Here is a 23388-nt window from a genome sequence, read left to right on the forward strand (position 1 = left end):
TCAAAAAGATAATTCAATGAACAATATTATGGATATCTTCAGTACAAATTACAAGAATAAAGATGGAAATGATACAGGTTTTAAAAGCTTATGGTAAGAGTTTAAAAGTAACTTCAGGCGTATATTTTACAAAATCTAGCTTATGTTTAAACTTAATGATAAACTTACTTTATTCTAATTCCTCAAGTTCTTTATAGGACCTTATCAAAAAGAACACTACATAAACTTGGAAATGGTGGTGATATAGCTGTAGGCAAGATATGCTAAATTACATTTATACCAAAAATAAGGCAATTAATGCAAAAACATTTCAAATAAAAGTTGACCATGTGTCGTATTGAGAGTAGTTTATCCAACACATCAATTTGCTTCTGTCATTTACTTGGGTCCCAAGGTTTTTTCTCTGGTAAACAGCCACCAGCTCCTCAGTCATTTAAAAAACCAACAACAAAAAAACACACAATTGCTCAGCTGAACTAGATTATCTCCCCTTGGCTCCAGCTGAATTCTAATACTAGATTATCTCCCCTTGGCTCCAGCTGAATTCTCATACAAGATTGTCTCCCCTTGGGGATTACCCCAGGATGAGACTATGGCTACCATCCTTTCTCAAAATAACACCAGGATACCAGGGTTTTCAGCACACTGGTGGCAAGCCCTTTCCTTTATGTCCCTTGGGCCCATGAGAACCATGTTGATACCTCCAGAATCATTAAGGGACAATTGCTACATCACTTTCTCTAGATTAATTAAAAGCACCAGAAGAGCTATATAGAATGTAACTTGGCGGGTTCTGATTACTCAGACCAAGCAAGAAACTGCAAACTGCAGCGTCCTACAGATAACAACACCACATGGGCACTTTGTCAGGCTAAATACTTTAAGATTATATAGCCATGTTGAATAATTACATTACAAAATTCAAAGCCCTATGCTTTTTGGTCCATCATTAAGCTGCCTTTATAAAACTAAAGATTCTGATAATCTAATGAGATCGGATTAACAATATCAAAATTGTTCATCAGTCATTAAAATAACACTAATTATACTTTTATTCTGATCAAACGAGATACTTGAGATAATCATCTATTCACTCCTTCAGCAACAGATAAACTTCTGATGTTCACAGATTCCATAAAGACATTTTTTTAAAAACATGATAGCATATTTAATTACGTAACTAGTATACTGCATTTTAATTGCAAACTTCTAACAGATGTTAAGAGATCTTAATTGAAATCTTAATTGAAGTGATTAAAAGTCTGTAAAAATCGGAAGATGGTTCATTCTTTGGCAAAATCTAGTTCAATCTGCAACATAAAACTGTGGGGAATACATTTTTGACTGCATGGGTGCAGAGCTGGCTATATCCCCAGTGTGGTAACAATACCAGCTGTATCTAAGATAAGGAACTCCCAGTACACTAATGAGTGTGGTTTGATAAGCTGGGTCCCAACTGATACTGACTGGCTAACACCTGATTACAAGTCCATATAACAGGCATGTGAAATTTTTATTGCCCAATAGAAAACCTATGAAAATGTCATATTTTTTAAGAAAGTTTTGAACCTTATATAGACATGAAGTCTGAAAGTAACTGGCCTAAGCGGTAGATGCCTTCAGATACTGATCCAGACTCTATAAAACTAATCTTTGCTGAACCAGTTTCTAATTAGCCATTATGAACTAAACAAGATCCTATCAAACCAGTCTACTGAACTATGTAGTTTATTAACTGAACTAGTCTCTAATATGATTAAGCCTCTCCTGAACAAACTACGTCATTAAATTACCTCTTCTGAACCAGTCTACTGAACTCAATCTGTTTACTGAACCAGTCTACTGAACTCAATCTGTTTACTGAACCAGTCTACTGAACTCAATCTGTTTACTGAACCAGTCTTTTATGATTTAGCCTCTACTGAACAAACTACATCATTAAATTACCCTCTTCTGAACCAGTCTACTGAACTCCATCTGTTTACTGAACCAGTCTTTTATGATTTAGCCTCTATGTATACTAAACCAATCCATGCTAAACCAGTCTACTGTCTACATATAGTCTCTTATGAACCAGTCCACTGAACTACATAATCTCTACTGAACCAGTCCACTGAACTGCATAATCATTAACTGCACTAGTCTACTGAACTACAGTTTCTTATGAACCAGTCCACTGAACTGCATAATCATTAACTGCACCAGTCTACTGAACTGCAGTCTCTTATGAACCAGTTTACTGAACTATACAGTTTCTTATGAACCAGTCTACTGAACTGCAGTCTCTTATGAACCAGTTTACTGAACTATACAGTTTCTTATGAACCAGTCTACTGAACTGCATAGTCTCTTATGAACCAGTCTACTGAACTGCATAGTCTCTTATGAACCAGTCCACTGAACTATATAGTCTCTTATTATGAACCAGTCCACTGAACTATACACAGTCTCTTATGAACCAGTCTACTGAACTACACAGTTTCTTATGAACCAGTCTACTGAACTACACAGTCTCTTATGAACCAGTCTACTGAACTGCATAATCATTACTGAACCAGTCTATAAACCAAACAAGTCTTTACTGAACCAAACTCCATCTTTTGAACCACTAGTTTACTGAATTAATTTGTTTTGCTGAACCAGTCTCTTACATATGAATTAGTCTCTACTGAACCAATTATTCTGTGTATTATATTATCCTGTTGCTAATCAGTCTCCATGCATACTGAATCAGTGGACTATCAACAATCAACAGGGACTATTTCTGCAATTTAAACATTTATTGAGAGACAGAAACATCTAAATTTTATTCAATTTACAAGTGAAATGAATTTACAAGTCTGTCAGAACTAGCTTGATAATCTCTGAGCTCCAGAGTATGCTGAAATCCACTACACTGCAACTAGGGATCTATAAACGCTGAGTGTCGAATCATCAAAAACGTAAAATCTAATAGATCAGAAAATGTGAAATATCTACCACACAACAAAAAATTCTAATAAGATATCAACACATTAAATTGTCGGTTTATGATACGAAATTGGAGAATTTCAAGTTTCACTTCCTGGTGATGATGTTCCTCCAAGTGATTTAACAGCGTTGAGCCCTGCGGAGGCCAGCATCTGAATCCATCGGTAATTTATTTAGGTCTAGATACAAAGTGTCCTTCGGAACCATAAAATCCTCACGCTGGCACCAAAAAACAAATACCATTTTCTTTTTTATTTCCACAAAGATTATTTCGCAGGCATTGAACTAGTAGGTATGACAATAAAAATAAGAAATAAAAAGATAGCTTTAACACATGGGCTTGAGTAAAAACCTTGGTAAGCTGTGTATAGACTATACAGAGGACGTTTCACCAGTATGCTTCATTACCTACTCTTGAACCATGTTTACAAGCTGTTTGGCTACAATTAGGCAAATAAGTATCGACACGCGTGTTCAACATACCGGGTAGCCATGTTTTACCTACTGGGAATACAGACAAATCAACTGCAATCTTTTCTGTTTTGTGTTTATTCCTAAACCAAACATAAGGAGTAGGTATATATAAACAATTCATCTACGAATTGTTTAACTTATCTGAAAAGATCAACCACTCTGCCAGACAAAATACTTGAGTCTTAGATCCAAATGAATAAATTATACTTCTTGTGAAGAATATGTATTTCGTTCTCATGATTCTACCACTGAATGAATTATTCAAATAATGTATTAGATTTCAGGAGACACTGTTCTGTCCTGATAGACCTTTTTTGTTTGTTTTATAATCAAATACACGAGTCTTTTTGATTATCATGGACTTTTAATATGAGCGATTATTTCATTTCCCTTTGTATATGATGTAAAAATCAGTCAAAGAAGTAGGTTATGTTATGTCTGTAACTGTTAACTCGTTTAGGACAAAAACACTCAGTCATGAATGACAGCTGACCCACAACATGACAGATGGCTTTAAATATCTGTAGCTAAATTCTGCAACTAGAACATGCTGAGACATAAATCAAATACTTTTAAAAGTGATAATATATCATATAAAAATCCTACATTAATCAAGAAAGAGAATGCAATGACACCAAGTAACTTAGAAATGAGTCTAGTCATGTCCACAAATATGTCATCCTTTCCCCGATCCTGTTAAGTACGTATCATAGAAAATGAATGACAGTTACCCGCCCTTTGGTCACTGATAACAGCTAGAAAAGTCCCTGACTCAATTCCCAGCCACACAAAATCCAGAAACTTGAAACCATTTCACTGCACAGTTTAAGATAAAGTTTTTTCTTGCAAACATCAAAATAAAAATTCTTCATATAATTTAAGTAATATAAAGTGCAGACAATTTACTAACAAATTGAATAAATTTGATAAGTAATTTACCACAAATCAATTAAGCATTTTTTTTGGTAAACATTTCCTAACCGTGTTAATGGGAAGTGAGGGAGCAAAGAGCCAAAATATTATCTGTGGATAAACTAAATGTTATCTGAAAAGATGGAAATTAATTTCAAGTATTATCTAATGTAGACTTGGAACTTGTATTCTCCTCACTATGAGGGCGCGCAGCATCCCCTGGTCATGCTACATTACAGCGTCAATGGGAACGACAAGCACATCCTCAGACTACTGAACTGGCAGTGGCATGTAGACTAGCTTCAGAAGGTATTTACAGAACCAGACACTCTAGGGATATGGAAAAGCTATCAAGATACTTCCTGGACAAATGTCTGACCTCAATATAGCAACAGATTCTAAAATTATTCTCCATACAGACTTAATTTAACCTGCAACGGTCACCCAATTCTGAAGGACTAAATGCTAAATTATTAAACTGGTGCTAGTTCATGCCAATTTTTTATTTTTTTTTAGCAACTATATAGTAGATATATCATGTGATTTTAGTACTTCACAATTAAAGAAAAGAGATTGAAATAAAAATGTTTTAACTCACCTTATAAGAAATTATATCCCCTTTAAATGCATCCGAAGGAATGGCATAATTGAACAATTTTCCAATAATCGCTGAGCTATCTGCTATTCCCCAATTCAGAGCTACCGGCATCTTTCTAGATCCCTCGTCCAAGGAATTCAGGAGGTTCTCCACATCAACTTTCATGTTCTGTCCTGAGCACAAACCAAGTACCACCAGAACCACAAGTACAAATAATTCCATTTTGACTGATACACTTAGTGTCCTTGATGTTATATTTCCCTGGCGTTTTGAAAATTTCTGCTGGCAACCACACGATTCACCAGCTATAGACATCGTTAAACACTGATTAATATAGGAAATATTTCCCTTTGAAATATTTTTTTTCCTCTTTTATAATGATCTCATAAATATATGAGATTGACCTTATGACCTTTGGGATGAAACATTCATTTAACTCCCACCACTTCCTCGGAGGAACAGAAGTGATTCCCGTATGTTGTGAGCCTGTCGAACAGTATTCCAGGAGAAATCTCACTGTGCCTCCTTCATGCTAATCCACCTGTAAATACAAAGTAAGCAGATTAGACATTTGTACACCTGCAGTAATGATGTTTACGTCCAGCCGTTAGCCGCTGGAATGTCCACTGAACAGCTTTACACTACAGGCTAATGGACTATTGTGACAAATTAAACACATTACTTAAACCCACGTAAAAAGAAACATGCCCTATCATCACCACTTCAGTAAGTCCTTTTACTTATCGTCACACTAATCCTTTAAACCTATCCCCTAATTCCACTCACCCTTTCATTGTAATTAGCACTAGTATTGTCATAGCACAACAAAATGACATTGATAAAAATCTTCGAAAAGATTTCATAAAGAGAGATAAATGTCAAATTAGAAATTGTCAATTCCTTTTAGTTCCCTTTAATCATGCAGGGAGATTATGACCTAATATTAAGTACAACAGATACAAAAGATGTCTGGTTCGAGACTCCAGGTCTTGTGGTAGACCATAGCTATCGTACCTGTCCTTATTTCTAACACATAACGGCTCCCACAGGCTAGACTCCACAACTCTATGGCAAAACTTTTGATAACACGAACAGGAATATTGCATGTAGACTTTGCATGACCTATGGCAGACGCAGGGTAATAATCAGCAAGAGAAATTATCACAGAAATAATCGGTTTGACCCATGATAAAAGTCAGACATATTTGCCTCCTATAACCAAGCACCTTGAGTCACTATCACACAATCCACACCATCTGACATTTTGTAAGTCCTAAATTTGCATTGATATGTTGCGACTAACCTGGACTCCCTTCTGACCACAAACCAAAGTCCCATCCATATATCTTCCTGTAATACTGTCACTACACCCAGTGGAAATGAAAGACTGACCTTACTAAGCCCTAATTTACCACAGGACTTGGGGCCAGCTGTACTGTTGGTGTGTGTGGGTCCTTAGGGGCAGTGCCGGTTTGTGAGTGGCTGTTGTCACCTCATCGCCATTGATACCACACACTAACTACTATTGCCTCCAGCAGCACTACAAACACACCAGCACCAGATGTTCTCTACCTACACACTCACAGACTACAGCTACATTGGGTCCAACCAGTCAAAAAAGGAAATACCACAGAGGCATGGTTACCACAGCAATGCAATATGGGAAAACACAAAACATACATCATATATACAAATTCCTGTTTCTGTAGAGGGAGTGTGAATATAGGGACAGACGACTGTCTGTATCACAGCTAGCACTACTATAGACTGAAACAAGGCATGGGACTTCAGGGGGCTGTATCATGACCAGGGAGGAGGGGGAGTGAGAGGGGGGAGGGGTAAGGCAGGGCACACTGACACACAAATAATAGAGCATGGGAGGGGGAGGGTCCCTTCCGGCTTAGATTTGATATATGTCCCTGATCAACCATGATGACAGCTTGACATCAGGAGGAGAAAATTTGTAACATGAGTGTTTTTCTGAAACAGAGCTTTGATACCAAAGTCTGCCTTTGTTTCTCCATTGACATTGTAACGTGATTGGCACCCGATAGACAGAAATGATAAAGAGAGCAACTGCTTGTGGAGAGAATGCCTTATTCTCCATTAGTTCTACAAGACAATGGAGACATTTTCAAAACTTCCTGAAGTTTCCAGTACATATGAGAGAGGCTTGAATCGATGAGTTCCTTGACATTTTTAATCTTCCCCATAGATCCTGTACATAATTACACACTGTGATACCTCTTTCTGTCTATCTGTCCACCAAAGCTGTGCCAGAGAAAGTTAGGAGATACAGGCCAAAACCTCTGTATGCAATGTGTGCCTCCCCACCGTCATAGGTTTTATTCGCAATATGATATGATTAGAAAACCAACGCCTATCTCAGACACCGCATTCTTGTCGTATTTCAATTGGTGCCCTAGCTACCTCTAGGTTGATGATACAGAACTGTTTGGAAATGAATGAAAGTTCCTAGGAATGACTAATATTTTATAGGAAGATGTTTTCAAATTGATTGTTATCAGATAAGATTTGTGTACTTGTGTGAGACTGATTGGTGAAGTGACACCCTGATGAGATGTGTGCCTCTAGGCTGCCACGGTTACACTTCCTGGTCACATGACTCCCTGTAAATCCATCATAGAACATTGCTTTTTAGGCTTTCAGCCCAAGGTGTAGTATTAATTCTGTCCTATCATTCCTTCCTCTCTTCCTAATTCTACACTTTACATGGACTTTTTTAAGTTCCTTTAAATATGTCTGATATCATTTTTTTCAGAAAATAAAATTATCTTTATTCATAAACAAACCTTATGAACTTATAGTTATATTTCAAACAGGCAGCCATTACAAATTTTGAGACAAACAGCTGATCATTATAATTCTTAATTATATTTGACATGTACGAACTAGCTCTAGCAATGACTACATCTACGTATATATCACTGCAGGGTTTAAACAGCCTCAAAGTTTCATTTGACATTTCCAGTATAATAAGGACAATTGTTCTCTAATTATCCTGAATATGTTTCATTACATAACATCATAAATGTCAACTACACTACCCCAAATTAACGTTGCAGTAAAACCCACCGCGCCTACAGTTCATAGCATATTAATATGTAGCGATCTCTTTTTTATGTATGTCCTCATAATCTTAACTGACTGGTAGTGTGTCATTCCACAGTTAGGATCCTTCTGCTGTGAACATGACAAGACAGCTGACAGACTTGAGAAGTTCTAACAGCCAGATTTGAGGCTTACAGTCATTAGTGTTGATGGAGCTACGTCATGCATTCTTATGTACGAAATCAAAAAAAGCAACCTTAACACTTCTTAGAAAATTCCTCAGTGCATACTCATATTATCTAATTTTCTGTATGTTTAATTTTTTTCTGTTAGTTTTTAAACAAGTGATTTAACCATAATGACATAATACAGCACTCAAAATCAATGTAAATCTTAAGAAAATTAGATCTAGCATACATTTTGTTTTTACAAGTTGGAATGACCATATCATCTGACCATGTATCTATATGAGATGCGTCAGTCATCGAAAATCTTCATTAAAAGATTCTATATTATAAACTTCTTCACAGATACACTCACTGTCAGAGACTGTTGGCTGTATAGCTAGGTCAGTATAAATATTTGTTAAGATCTGACAGTTAATGCTCTGGAGAGAGTACAAATACGCCTCCCGATGCAATCAGGGAAGAAAGGACTTCTTTCATTTAAATTAGGAAACCACCTTCATCATAATTAAAGCATTGTGCATCAGATACACAATACAAAATTGTTTCAGAATCTGGTTTTCTCATACTTAAGCTATATATGAATATACGGTTAGTTTTTTGCCTGCTGTAGGCGAGAAATACAGATCTTTCTGTCTGCCACTGGCATTGGAGTCCTGTTACATTGCAATATCAGTAAGTAAGTGCTTTTATTTTCTTAAATGTATATCTTTATGGCTGTTAAGGATAGAAAAAATTCAGTCCCTCAATAAATATCATATAATACTCCTTGTGAAAAATTCACATTTATAATTTTCTAGTTTTATAAAATGAATCTTATGCACCAATATGAGCATATGTATGTTCTATTATCTGACTTTATAAAGAGAGGTGTGACTAAGAATTTATTGATTCTTTGAATGTTTTTAGCCATCTTCACCTTTTCACCCATAAAATTAAATCCACACAAATGCTGTGTTGTATTGATTCAGGGCAATTTATCAGGTCTGTAAGCCTCCACAATAGTAATAGCTAAACTCTGTACCTTGTCTAGGCCACATCTGGCTTATTGATGAAAGGAGACGGCTCTGTCGCCATAACAAGTGGTCATCAGCCACTGACAAGTGGTCAGTAATTGACAGTGGACAAATGGTCAGGACAAGATGTATATCTGCACATCAAATATTAATGTATTTTCTATAAATATGTCGTCAATAACTTGCCTTAAACACACACCAAAAGAGATCCCAGTCAAACATAGAGCAGATGGAATGATTGGAGTAAAATGTACTGGCCACGCCTTCAAGTCAAAGTTATCACTGTATAAATATTGAGGTTTTATCATAAACGGAAATAGGACCAATTACTAACATAAAGTACAAAATGTCAAAATTGATAAGGTTAGTGTTCAAAGAAAGAACAGATGGGGCACAGGGGACAATCCTTCTATGGGCCATTCTTGTCAAGATACAGATAACCACCACTGTGCATGATTAATGTAACCACAGAATCTCATGAACAATGTTAAGTACTAGGAAACAGAAAGTACCTAGGGAAATCTGATTAACAATGTTTATTACTAGGAAACAGAAAGTAGCCCCTAGCATTGGAGCCAATGGGTCTAATATAATAGCAGATAGGCTGATATTATCATTCAGTGCAAATACCCTGTTTAATATTTGGACATGCAACTGTTCATCAACATCACATTTTTTGTTTTGGTTAATTCTTTTTTATCCTTTAGTTCTTCTATCAGTTGGAATTTGATACTGCACTCTTCTGGTAATATAAATACTTAATTTGAGTTGTATGGGACATCAGTTGATTTGTGTGTTGACTATATATACAGAGTTGACCAGGAATTAATTGTCAGTTTGATAGATTGACTGTCAAGGGGAGATAAGTAGACAACCAATACAATGGTACATAAACAGACAAAGGAGTGTGTCATCTCGGATGTTAATACATCATAAATATTGATTTTGGCAAAACACAATACTGTAGGTTCATTATCATGTATAATGAAATTATCTGACTAAAATATATAATAGGTTGACTCCCATATTAATTTTTTGTCTATGACATCAAGATAGTTAAATATAAAATTATATCATCATCAAAAAAAGCCTAATATAGCATAATGACTGCATGGAATTTCAATTTTTCATACTGCATGTACTGCATATAGATCAATGGAAAATCCTACTTTTCTGTATCCTCTACCTATATATATTAGTTGCCAAGTTATTGATTCAACTAAAGTCGAATCAGCAAATAAATGTCAATAAAATTAATTAACTATAAACTAGAACCATTTATCAACGAGTGTCCTCAGCCACAAGCCTCTGGCAAATAGCAATCAACTGACTGATAAATTATCCTATTGACACTAAGAAATCTATAATCTTTCAATTTTACAATTACTCATTACCAGTTATTAAATGATATAAAATATTTATACAAAATATAAAACAATTACGACCAAATAATGCTGAATATAAGGAACTACAGCATGTATGATACAATCTGTATCACTTACAGAATGGAATATTTCCACATTTGTGACAATTAACTTGAGCAAAACTGCAGGTTTTTACTCAGCTAATACCTGCAAGGCCTTACAACTTTAAATTTTGTCTAACACTGCTTACCTTGCATATACTCATAAAGTGTACTGCATTGAAATCCATACAGTACTTTGGGAGGAGTAGCCTTTAACAAGTGGATGTCTAATACTTGCATGCAGACAAGCTGACTCCAGTGAGACCATGGTGCAGAGATATATGTAAATGTTACAGGGTAGCTATAGAGTAAGGAATATGTTTCAAAGAAGGCTCTGTTTTTACATTTATATACTGTATTTCAACAATAAAACAACTCGGGTGATAAACAATTTGGGAACTAAGTTAAAAAAATAATTGCTGTATTTTCCAAAACTATCATACAAATAACATGCATCAATATTACATGTTTTCCAAATGAGTCGTGAAATTATTGTGAAGACTATCAGATCAGATATATAAAGTACACACTTTATTAGGAATGGTCCATGGTGCCCTTAGCAGATCAAATAAGGTATTGTTTATTGAAGATGTGAAATATTACCTTCTGATTCAATATGGAAAAAATACAACCATTTGACATATGAATGGATTATATATAATATTTCTGATTCCATGTTTTATACAAAACCTGACAATGATCAAGTGTTTTTAAGACAGGTAATAGGCGTCACCTTTAAAAATTATATTCAACATGAAACTGGGACATAAATCATGTCTATTAAACAGTATTGAAAAATGTGAAATCTGAATCCAGTCGAAACAGTAATCGCCTGATTACAATGTGACATACACGTCTAGGTATTGAGTAAACCATTATTGTATATAACACAACATACAAACAAGCTCTATATACACTCCATTGTAAAACATTTGTTGCGATCGTTAATTAAATTTCAGACAATCACACATCAGGCACACCCTGTTTGATTACATTAATTTAGTAACGTGATCTTGTATATGATATCATGCAAACACGTTATTGCGGTATTTTTTTTCTCTCCCGTTACAAATCGTTTTGTCACAACTTATTACACTCTATATTAGTAATGCAATATATTTAAACAATCCTATACTACAAGTCCTATCAATGAAATGTTAGATTCATGAAAAGCTTAATATTTCCTGTGTTGGCTATATAATGGTAAATTCTTGATCATGACCTTCAATATCTCCGAAAAGAAATATATAATAAATGTCAACAAACCTGTAAGATATGTTAAGACATTTCCCAGATATGTACACAACAGAATTCCTATGTTGAGAAAAAATCCTTGTACATGATAATTGTTGATAAACATCCGGAAGTGAATTTGAAAAGAACACGTACAACAGAATTTCTAACCATATGGTTGGTTGTCTAGAGTTGCATGTTTCTCTGTCTAGAAGCTACTTGACATAAGAGGAATTTGTATATAAGCAACTGCTACTTCCCAACATAAAAGAACTACTCACCAACGGAAAAAACCGTGAATCATATCCTTAATCAATTACCACGACTACATCAATTACCTGTACGAGATTTAAAACACCCCCAGAGAACAATTACCTGTAATTTATAGCCATTAATCCCTGTGCGACAGGTAAGAGGGACAGGTGAAGTAAGGTGACACATGAGATACGTGAGTAATGTTTATCTGGCGTAAAGGTGAGAGGTTACAAAATTGACAGGACATATATACAGGTATTGTAGGTATTGAAAGAGGTGACAGTATTGTTTGAGTACAGTTTTTGTAGGCGTGATCATGTATTATGATTTTTGTGATAGTCACGGATGATTATATTTAAATCATTTACCATATTAAGCCTACAGGTTTTTTAATGTGCCAATTGTATGTAAAGATATATAATGTATATTTTCTGGATATCGTGATACATAGACACTTTTAAAAAAAGACACTTTCGTTATCTAGCTTAGTGAAATTTTACTAATTACTCAATTAATAATATATCTACTACTGGTAATATGCTTTGTAAGCTAGCTTAGTGAAAATATTATTCAAGTGTTATTTCTACTAATCTTTAAACACTGGTTCTTTGATTCCATTTCCTGTCTTCCAGTTTTTATGGATCACAGGAATACATTACTCCAATGGTATTCTAGAAGGTGCATTATACATATCCTGTTGATCATATCCTATAGCATGTATCTGAAGAAAAATTACAATTTTCTTTGATGTTGAAAAACATAACTTGTAAATGTTCAAAACAGGCTTGCACTAAAAATTAAACATCACTTTAATGTTTTTCTGTGACAAAACTTTCATCAAAATCCCATCGGTAAACAGGCATACAAATTTTCCTGATTACAATCAGTTGACAATAAGCTGTACTTGTTTTTATTTTAAATAATATCCTTCAAAATGATGTGAGATTTCTTTGAAACACAAATTTAGACACATAATTCACAATATGAAGCGATTTCTGAAGGTCTTATCAATTGAAAATATGTTTCCAATTTCTAGTTTTATATTTTATACCCTTTTTGATAAAAGGAACTTATTGAAATATGATGCAATGTATTTTTCTCTGCTCAGCGATAACCTTATACATATGTCAAAGATAATCAGTGGTAATGGACTGAAAACTACTACTATCAGCTAAAACGCAATGTGATAAGTTTCGCAAGTAGAATTTACAGTTTTCATTTAAAAGATATAGAGCTCGCACAAGACTGATAAAATATTGTAGTTTTTAACTGCCATTCAAAATATAATTTATATTCCTGATTGAAAATTTAATTTACAGAAATACTTATGAAAAGTCTTGGATTTAGATTTGGAGAAAAGTCTTAATCACAATTAAGCTAGACATATTAGAGGCACTTTCATTATATAAAGGGTGTCTCAGACATGCCTACAGAGTCTAATCTACCATCATTTGTGTGGAATTTACCGAGGCGGAGCAGATACAGGAGATTTATTTCCCTAAGATGTTGGCATTTCACAAATTAATGAAATTACCAGATCTTTGGAACATACAAGTGTGCTATGTAAGCACTTAAAAGTCAAGGCTAGACATAAATTTTGCAACTTAAGGAAACAAGAAATTCGTTCAATTGGAATGAAACTGGAAAGATGTGAATTTATAGACTAGGGGTGAATATATATTGCAGATCATTTCAACCAACTTGACTACTGTGGAAGTCATTGTAACACCACAATGTAGCCAATGACATTTCATTATTGTTAAAAACACTATTCTTATAGATAGTTTCAAAGTTCAGTATTGTATTTTGCAAAACATTTTACTTAATAATGAGGACAAGTTTTGGCTTCACATAAAGTAAATGTGTAATATATCATTAAAATATAAATTGAATATTAATATCTAGAATATAAAATATTTGGGTTGGGAGTATAGGGATCGGTTCCTGTGGTGTAGTAATAAGACTCACACAGAAAGTGGCCAGCAGTGCCTGCTGAGAAGCAGGGAGAATTATGAGGGTATTGGTTTACTGATTTGTTTGCCTGGACAAGTGCCCCCCTCTCATCCATCAAAACTCCTGGACAGGTACCCTAAACATCTCACCTCTTCCTCTCCAGCCCAACATATCATTTTCACTGCCAAGCTGTCCACCTTCCCAAACTGTTTACCTCTTCAAAGTTTCCACCTTCACACCTGTATATTAAACATCCTCCTCCCCTCCCTTAATTGACCCCCTCCTAAGACCTCACACTTAAACCAATTACAGGAACATGTGTATATACCCCACACCTACATCACAGGATAACATCTCTCCCTCTAAATTTGGCTGATTTATAGGGGATACTGCCGGCGATCAGTATCAAAACTGACCATCAACACATGCTCCCTATTATAGCAACATGCTCTATCCACACCTCCTTGACCACTGACCACTTAAATCATATAGACCCATGATAGATTTATGGCTGGGCTCTAAATCTTTAGCAGAGTCTTGAAATAACATACCAGAGTTGTTCACATATTTCCAATAATGACCTGAAGATTGTTAACAGATTTATGTACAAACTCACAAACGGACATCCACATCACCTGCTGAACTGAAATAGCATTTCCCCCTGAAATTTGTATTGACACCAAATAATACTACAGAGGGTGGTCGGGTGGTAAATTGCTAAGACACTCGCCCTTAACATAGGTGTCGGGTTCAATTCCGTAATTTGACTGAAAAGATCTGGAGATCACCAGTCCGACTACATGGGTTTTCTCTGCGGTGTACTCCAGTTTCCTCCATCATTCAGAACTGAAGATCCATTTGTATATATAGTTGATATAAGTTGTTTCAAAGTTGTCGTAAACAGAGTACAACAAAATCAGACTGTCCTATGTCTTTGAAACTGTCACTACTGATCCTATCGGGGCCCAACATCTGTGCCCTTAACCTACATGACATGAACTTGTATCCTCTGAACCTATGAAGTCCAGTGCCCTGAATTACCTACATGACATGAACTTGCCCTGAATTACCTACATGACATGAACTTGTCTCCTCTGAACCTATCAAGTCCAGTGCCCTGAATTACCTACATGACATGAACTTGTATCCTCTGAACCTATCAAGTCCAGTGCCCTAGCTGAATTACCTACATGACATGAACTTGTATCCTCTGAACCTATCAAGTCCAGTGCCCTAGCTGAATTACCTACATGACATGAACTTTTCTCCTCAAACCTATCAAGTCCAGTGCCCTGAATTACCTACATGACATGAACTTGTATCCTCTGAACCTATGAAGTCCAGTGCCCTGAATTACCTACATGACATGAACTTGTATCCTCTGAACCTATCAAGTCCAGTGCCCTGAATTACCTACATGACATGAACTTGTATCCTCTGAACCTATGAAGTCCAGTGCCCTGAATTACCTACATGACATGAACTTGTATCCTCTGAACCTATCAAGTCCAGTGCCCTAGCTGAATTACCTACATGACATGAACTTGTATCCTCTGAACCTATGAAGTCCAGTGCCCTGAATTACCTACATGACATGAACTTGTCTCCTCTGAGCCTATGAAGTCCAGTGCCCTGAATTACCTACATGACATGAACTTCTCTCGTCTGCACCTATGAAGTCCAGTGCCCAGAATTACCTACATGACATGAACTTGTATCCTCTGAACCTATGAAGTCCAAAAGTTCATCTGGGATATTGTTTTCGTTAGCAAAAATAAAAAGATTATTTATTAATCTGCGAATGAATGATTTGAATCTTTGGACTATTAATACAGCACTATTCAAAATACTATCTCAAGATTTCAATATTTTACATCAAGTCATTCCATCAAGTTCTAGATAACACAGAAAAGATGAATGAGCGCTGTTAAGGTTTAATTAACTTCCCTACAGAAAACATTAGCTTGGAAAACTCTGGAAACTATAAGGCAATGAGCGAGAATTCATCAAGCCTATACCAGGTACTTAACCCTTCCCACAAGATTCTCAAAAACAAAATTCAACAATAACAGAATTACCTGACCATCCAGTACATACCAATTGTCCTTAGTACAATCCTAGTTAATACTGAACTGGAAAAAACAGTGAACTCACCAATACGTTTGTTCTGTTTAGTTCTATACCTGTACACCTACGTAACTTGTGAAATTAGGCCAGACAGGGTTATAGGAATAGGTGGAGAAAAACCACACGGCTGGACATTTTCCAGTATTTTACCTGTTGACTAATATAGCATACCTGTAATAAGGACTTAGAGGGCTTATCTGATTCTTCAACAACTTTATCTCGAGTTGGACGCCAATCAGCTCATTTCTTCCCTGAAAGTGAACAGAAAAATGCTATCTATAAATAATCAAGCTATGAACTGTAATATCTCACCCCCTTAAAATCATAATCCAAACATATATCACATATACCAGCAGGGTCCATATGATAACTATAGGGGGCGAAGGAGTATACATTTACACATCATATCTTTAACAAATTTAATCTAGTATTCCCGATTAGAAGTCAGGGATCAAGATATTAAGCCTTGTCGATTCATACCAACCCACCTGTTTGGTTCGTGAGATATTTGTGTAAGTTATTCATGTTTTACCTGGTATGGTTGTGTATTGATAATGTTTTACAGTACTAAGTCGACCTTGTATGTCACCGATAGGAACCCAACAATAAGGATGGGTGTTTGTTGGGACTGGTATTTTTGTAATCATTTAGAGCTGATGTAATGTGTCTGTGTACGACTTGTGCCAAGCATGGAGTTATACACAGTCAAAATATCTAACTTCACACCACATTAACTTCTAGAATGAAAGATAAATAAGCCTTTGTCAAGTTCCATTTGAAACTCAGTCAGTCATGCTAATTCTGTCTTAGCCATTATAAACATAGGTAAAGTGAAAGTACACATACACCATAATGTACACTCCCATATCAGACAACCTTAATTAAAACATACCAATATATCAACACTTCTTTTTTATACATAAAATTCCTTAAAATAAAATAAATTACAGAATTCCAAATAAAATCGAACTCAAAAGTGACAGATTTTTTTGTGTTTTTCCATGGAACTTAGGGCCCACAAACCTGTCAACAGATTCTATTTAATTTGTATGTATCCCGCTTTACTAGGTCAGTGGGGGACAAAAGCGTGTATTTTTTTTGTAATTGATTGTATAGTGTTGACACTAATACTAAGATGAATGTCTATGAATCATCATTAAGTGTCAGGCTAGACAGCAGTGAGGGGTTTCTCACTCTACTTGTGATATTTATATATCCACATAATATAGATTTTAGTCCTCAGTCCCGTGATAGGTCTGGATTGTTCCCTCTCTTGCTGTATACAAATAAAAAAAAACTTCTTTCCCTCCATGAGATCTAACTGCATCAAACAAGAATAAAATTGGTGTTCTCCATATATACAATGCTCATTTTTTTGTTTGAAATGATTTATCCAAAAACAAGTGAATATTTTTTATCAACTTGCAATCTATATAAGGTTACTACCCTACTTAGATATTAATGCATTCCAGAAACCAGTATATCATGTAATAAAGAAATTATCAAAAATGGAAGCCGAGAGAACTACACTGCTCCCTTAGATAGCATTCTTCATATTTTATGCTAAAGAACAAGGAAATTTAAGCACATTCCTGCCGAATGAGTGCCCCTACAGGAATCGAACCTGTCGTCTCTAACGTGACAAGCCATAGCTCTACCCTGATCTGAGCCAAAGAGCATGCTTCGTCAGCTGAGTGACAGAGACCATATTTAACACTCTGCACAAGCCACACGGACCTGCTTCTAGCTTTTACATTTAAAAAAATCTTCATAGAAACTTAATTACTATTTAAAATTACATAAAAAGATGCTTCAAAAACCAGTACTGAAATTGCAATCATAAAATGTCAACAGCAGCAGCAGCAATTTTGAAGACGCCTCACACAAAGAAAGTAATTAAAGTAATTTTTTTTCAGAAATTCATCCAAAGCAGACTGACTATTGTTAAACAATATTGTTTCCAGAATTACTAGTGTACTACCTGTAGTAGCTGGGTCAATTGTACTCTTCATCTAGCCCAGGTTGTACCTTGTATTCAATACCAACCACTTGTAATGGTTGATGTAGATAATACACAGTCACCAATTTGTATAGTTAATCCTCATACAAGCAGAATAGTAACATCCTTAGGGCAGCCCGATTGTCCCCCTCTCTCATAGATAACACTATCTCGTATGTCCGCCTATATCTGGTGAAGACTTCTACCTTTGACTCTGTGCCAGTAAGATGGTTTCTTACTACCAGATGTCATATATATCATGTGCAATGGGTACAATAATCATAATGAGTTATGTAAAAAATATATTTACACACAACATTAAAATATTCCAATACAACCCTTTCCTTCTGTTTGTTGGGAGGTATATTTAGACTGTAACTGTAACCAGGCCCTAAGTTTTTGTTACTTCCCCAGTGTGATTCTAACTAATATTAGCTTATCTCCACCGCGGTTTGAAACTCTCAAGTCAAGACATATTCAAGAGATCTTGATTAGAATTAAATCAGTTCTAGTTAGTTATGATTTTAATATTACAGAGACATGCCAGTCCGGGAGTACTGTATCATCCTAGCTTGCTGTTAAATTTCATGCTTTATCAAATCTGTAAAAATTGTCATCATAAAGTTTCTATACTGTATAAATGACAGAAGGGTGATGGATGACTTGACATTACAAACAGAAATGGACAGATACAATCTTTATTTTCTCTTTGAAAAGATATGTATAAACAATACACATGGTTACAGTTACATTGATCTAATTCCATCAATAATTGGTTATAGTCACCAAGGTTACGGTTGCCCAATTCCATCACTAAAGTTACAGTGACCTAATTTTACCACTAAGATAACACTGACCTAATTCCTTCACTAAGGTAACACTGACCTGATTCCATCACTAAAGTTACAGTGACCTAATTTTATCACCAAGATAACACTGACCTAATTCCTTCACTAAGGTTGCACTGACCTTATTCCACAAATAAGTTACAGTGACCCAATTCCATCACTATGCCATCACTATGGTCACAGTGGCCCAATTCTACCACTTAGGTTAGAGTGGCCCAATTCCTTCACTATGGTCACAGTGGCTCAATTCCATCACTATGGTCACATTGACCTTGTTCCACAACTATGGTTGCACTGACTTTATGCAACCAATTAAGCTTCAGTGACCCATTTCCATCACCATGGAATGGGTGGCCTAATTTAATCACTAAGGTTAAGGTGATATACCAGCCTTATAGTTGTGAGAAAATCAATCATTAGATAACAGAACATGATGGAAACTTTATGAGATATTTAAAATGTAAAACGTCAAGGTATTTCAATCTTATCTGTTTTTCAAATAATCAATATAAAATTTCTCTTTCTTATAGGTGAAAAAGGCCTTTCCACGAAAATAACATAACCCATTTTTCCATGCAAGTCAGGCCGGCCAGCTCTGTTGTAGAGACAATGTGGCCTGGGTGTAGCCTGTTTAGGTCACTGTACCAGTCATAACTCATGTTAACTATCATTGTCTGTCGGGCTAGTGCACCACTCCCTATAGATAACACACCAAACAGACATATTATCATCAGCCCTCCAACAACTATACCCCATCTACCCCTCACACAGATTTTATACAAATATACAGACATCATGTCATCAGCCCTCCATCAACAACTATACCCCATCTACCCCTCACACAGATTCATCAGCCCTCCATCAACAACTGTACCCAATCTACCCCTCACACAGATTTTATACAAATGTCCACCGTGCTTCTGAAAAGTTATTGAACAGATGTAACATCATCAGCCCTCCATCAACAACTATACCCCATCTACCCCTCACACAGATTTTATACAAATATACAGACATCATGTCATCAGCCCTCCATCAACAACTACACTCCCCATCTACCCAACAAGCAGATTTTGTAGAAATGTCACTGATGGTTAAAACATTGCTTCAGTTGATGATGACAATAAATAGGACATAATTGACATTTATAGGCATAGTCGACCTATAATCAGTTGTCGCTAGTGTAAATGGTTGAATATCCAAAATAACAAAACATTCATATATATATAATTATTTCATTGTTCAGCTGATATTTTCTTGAAACTTGTGCTAATACACCAAACTATTAAAGCATATCATAAGAAATTCATTACTGATATTGAAATTATACCCTTGAAGGTATCCTCAAAGAAAATCAAGACCGTTAAATTAACAGCACTAAATTATAATCATGGGAAATTGATTATGAATAAACTATTCCTATCAGCATCTGGAAAAGTCACTTTCTGGATAATTTGAGTCCAAAAACAAGCCTGTAGTATATGAACTCCCCTATCAAGATTTCCGACATGTTCCAAACCCCTCCCTCCACACCCTAGATAACAGCTGAGTATTCCTCCATTCAATGATCAGGAACAATACAACACCTTGTTTCCTTTCACAATGAACATCAAAGGCCTGCTGTCTACTGTTGCCATAGAAACACCCTTATCTTCAGCATTGAAACATGCCTTTTTTCAGATGGTTACCAGAAGAACACCATGGAACAAAGAAAGGCCACACTCTCTGATGTTAGTAATATCGAAACATATTGGTAACAAGATGCAGAAGGAAGTTATGTCACTTCAAACATTGCAAATGCATTTCAGATTTTTTTAGTTTCTTGTAAGAATACTTTTTTTGTACCAGGAAAGACATGATATCATTGAAAGAGAAACCATGACATGATCACAATGTGTACATATCTTGTTTTCATTGGAGCTTTTTTTACTTGATTAATCAATTCAATACATTGAAGTGATTAGGGATCCTGACCTTTCTTTTCATGCAATGTTTACTTGACATGCAAAGCCAGTAAAAAACGAGAGGCATTCATATAAAGTAGAGCAAGCAACATCAAAAGATAATTGTTATTTTCCCGCAATTTTTCACATAAAAATGATAGAAATTTATGATAGAAACTGAATAAAATGATCAAAAAAACGCCCCACCAGATTACAATAAAAGTAACAAAACGATAGAATCTTTAAAAGTTGAGCTCTTGAGGCTGTGTGTAAGTAGGGTTTGACCCGCTTAGATGACGAGACAGATAAAGGACTAAATATAGAGTTAATCCACCCCCATACAATCCACATTATATAGGCTTCCTACAAGTTACACACAAGCTTTCAGACATAACATTAACTCTGATCAAAAAGTCATCATTGGTAGAGTAATACCATTGCTGTAGTGTGTCATCCTGCTGGCTACCCGAGTGACGAGAAAGGCGTTCAGGTGTGCGATACCTTAGTAACTAAGGTGATAAGATCTCCTTGGTGAAGACCCTGTTTTCAATCTGTCCCCTCGTCATATTCTTATCACGGAGTTTGATGACGCAACATCACAATAATTGATAGACGAGCCAATCAATGGGTGGTCTCCCTTAACAAAGAACCTAAACATCCACTGTTGTTGATAAGACGTAAATTTTAAACACCATTTTTGTTCTGAAGAACTGAAATGACCACTGGTAGCTCCAAATAATCTGTTATATCATTTCAAACGCAGACATCTAATACTGAATTGAATGTGAACAGTATAGTCCAACTGTAAAGTGTTTTTTGGATGGTTCAAGTTTTTGAGTTTTTATCAAGGGTTTAAATCAAAGGAGATCAGTTTTGCAGAAATTAGAAACAAGACTAATTGTCTTCATTAGTTTAATTTTCTACGCATCTTTTCTTTTCCTACTTTTTTTCTATTCTTGAAAAGAACTATTTTACAATATCTTTAGAAAGATTTTTAATATCTTGCTAAAAAGTCAACAAATCTTCACCAACCCCCTGGATTAAACCCATATCTTTGCATATAACATCATTGGCACTTTACACCCAAAGAGTTTTTGTCACTTAATGTTGACGACTATTAATAGCGAACTTCAGAATCTACATGTTTTAGCCTAAACCTTTAATAATTGCTATGTGTTTCTGATAGAGAAACCATTGAAATATTGCCTGGGATATCACCCTTACCTGAATGGAAGAAGACCTGGCGTTACATGAAACAGGTGTTGTAATCAAACGCTTTAATTACGATGTTAAGGACAAACTTTTAGCTGTAATATCAAGCTAAAATATTCATTTTAAGTTTGGGAGATCAGACTTAACCTATAATTACTGAATGCTAACAGTCTATAATATTTCATGTTGTCTTCTTGGATGTCCTGTAATGATAGGGGTATATATACCACATATTTATAGTTATATACCTTGTAGTACAATCTGAGATGACACTGAAGCCACCTAACTCTTAATCACCTGTTTATATACTGTTCTTTGACCCAGAGAAATATAACCTATAGTTCTGGATACAACCTGAAGGTAATTTTTAGCTTTTACATTTTTTACTATGTAAAACTTTTCTTACTATTTTTATTTACCTGGCATTACTTCATCAATATTACAAACTGAACCTCCATGTAAAATTGAAGTATACATTACTACCTGTATCAAAGCTACCACAAGCCTTATATGTCCAAAGCTATCACAATTTCACTATTAAGCCCTATACTAAAGCTACCACAAGCCTTATACCACCAAAGTTATCACAAGCCTTATACTAAAGCTATCACAAGCCCTATACCAAAGCTATCACAAGCTATATACCAAAGCTATCAAAAGCCTTATACCCAAGCTATCACAAGCCTTATACTAAAGCTACCACAAGCCTTATACCATCAAAGTTATCACAAGCCTTATACTAAAGTTATCACAAGCCTTATACTAAAGCTATCACAAGCCTTATACCAAAGCTATCACAAGCCTTCAACTACATTAATCACAAGCCATATATCACAGCAATAACAAGCCTTATACCAAAGCAATCACAAGCCTTATACTAAAGCTATCACAAGTCTTATAACACAGCAATCACAAGCCTTATACTAAAGCAATCACAAGCCTTATACCACAGCAATCACAAGCCTTATACCACAGCAATCACAAGCCTTATACCACAGCAATCACAAGCCTTATACCAAAGCTATCACAAGCCTTATACCACAGCAATCACAAGCCTTATACCACAGCAATCACAAGCCTTATACCAAAGCTATCACAAGCCTTATACCACAGCAATCACAAGCCT

The 23388-nt window shown here is 35.5% G+C and overlaps 1 protein-coding gene across 1 annotated transcript in view; it reads right to left on the reverse strand.

Annotated features, from left to right (window-relative positions):
- LOC117330674 (dystroglycan-like) overlaps positions 1 to 23388 on the reverse strand; it is a 79170-nt gene that overhangs the window by 19980 nt on the left and 35802 nt on the right. The window contains 2 exon segments of the mRNA XM_033889114.1: positions 4955 to 5495; positions 16432 to 16511. Of these exon segments, the coding sequence (XP_033745005.1) occupies positions 4955 to 5269 (315 nt within the window). The 5' untranslated portion in view covers positions 5270 to 5495; positions 16432 to 16511.

Source organism: Pecten maximus, chromosome 7 (genome assembly GCF_902652985.1).
Source record: "Pecten maximus chromosome 7, xPecMax1.1, whole genome shotgun sequence".
NCBI classification, from domain to species: Eukaryota; Metazoa; Mollusca; class Bivalvia; order Pectinida; family Pectinidae; genus Pecten; species Pecten maximus.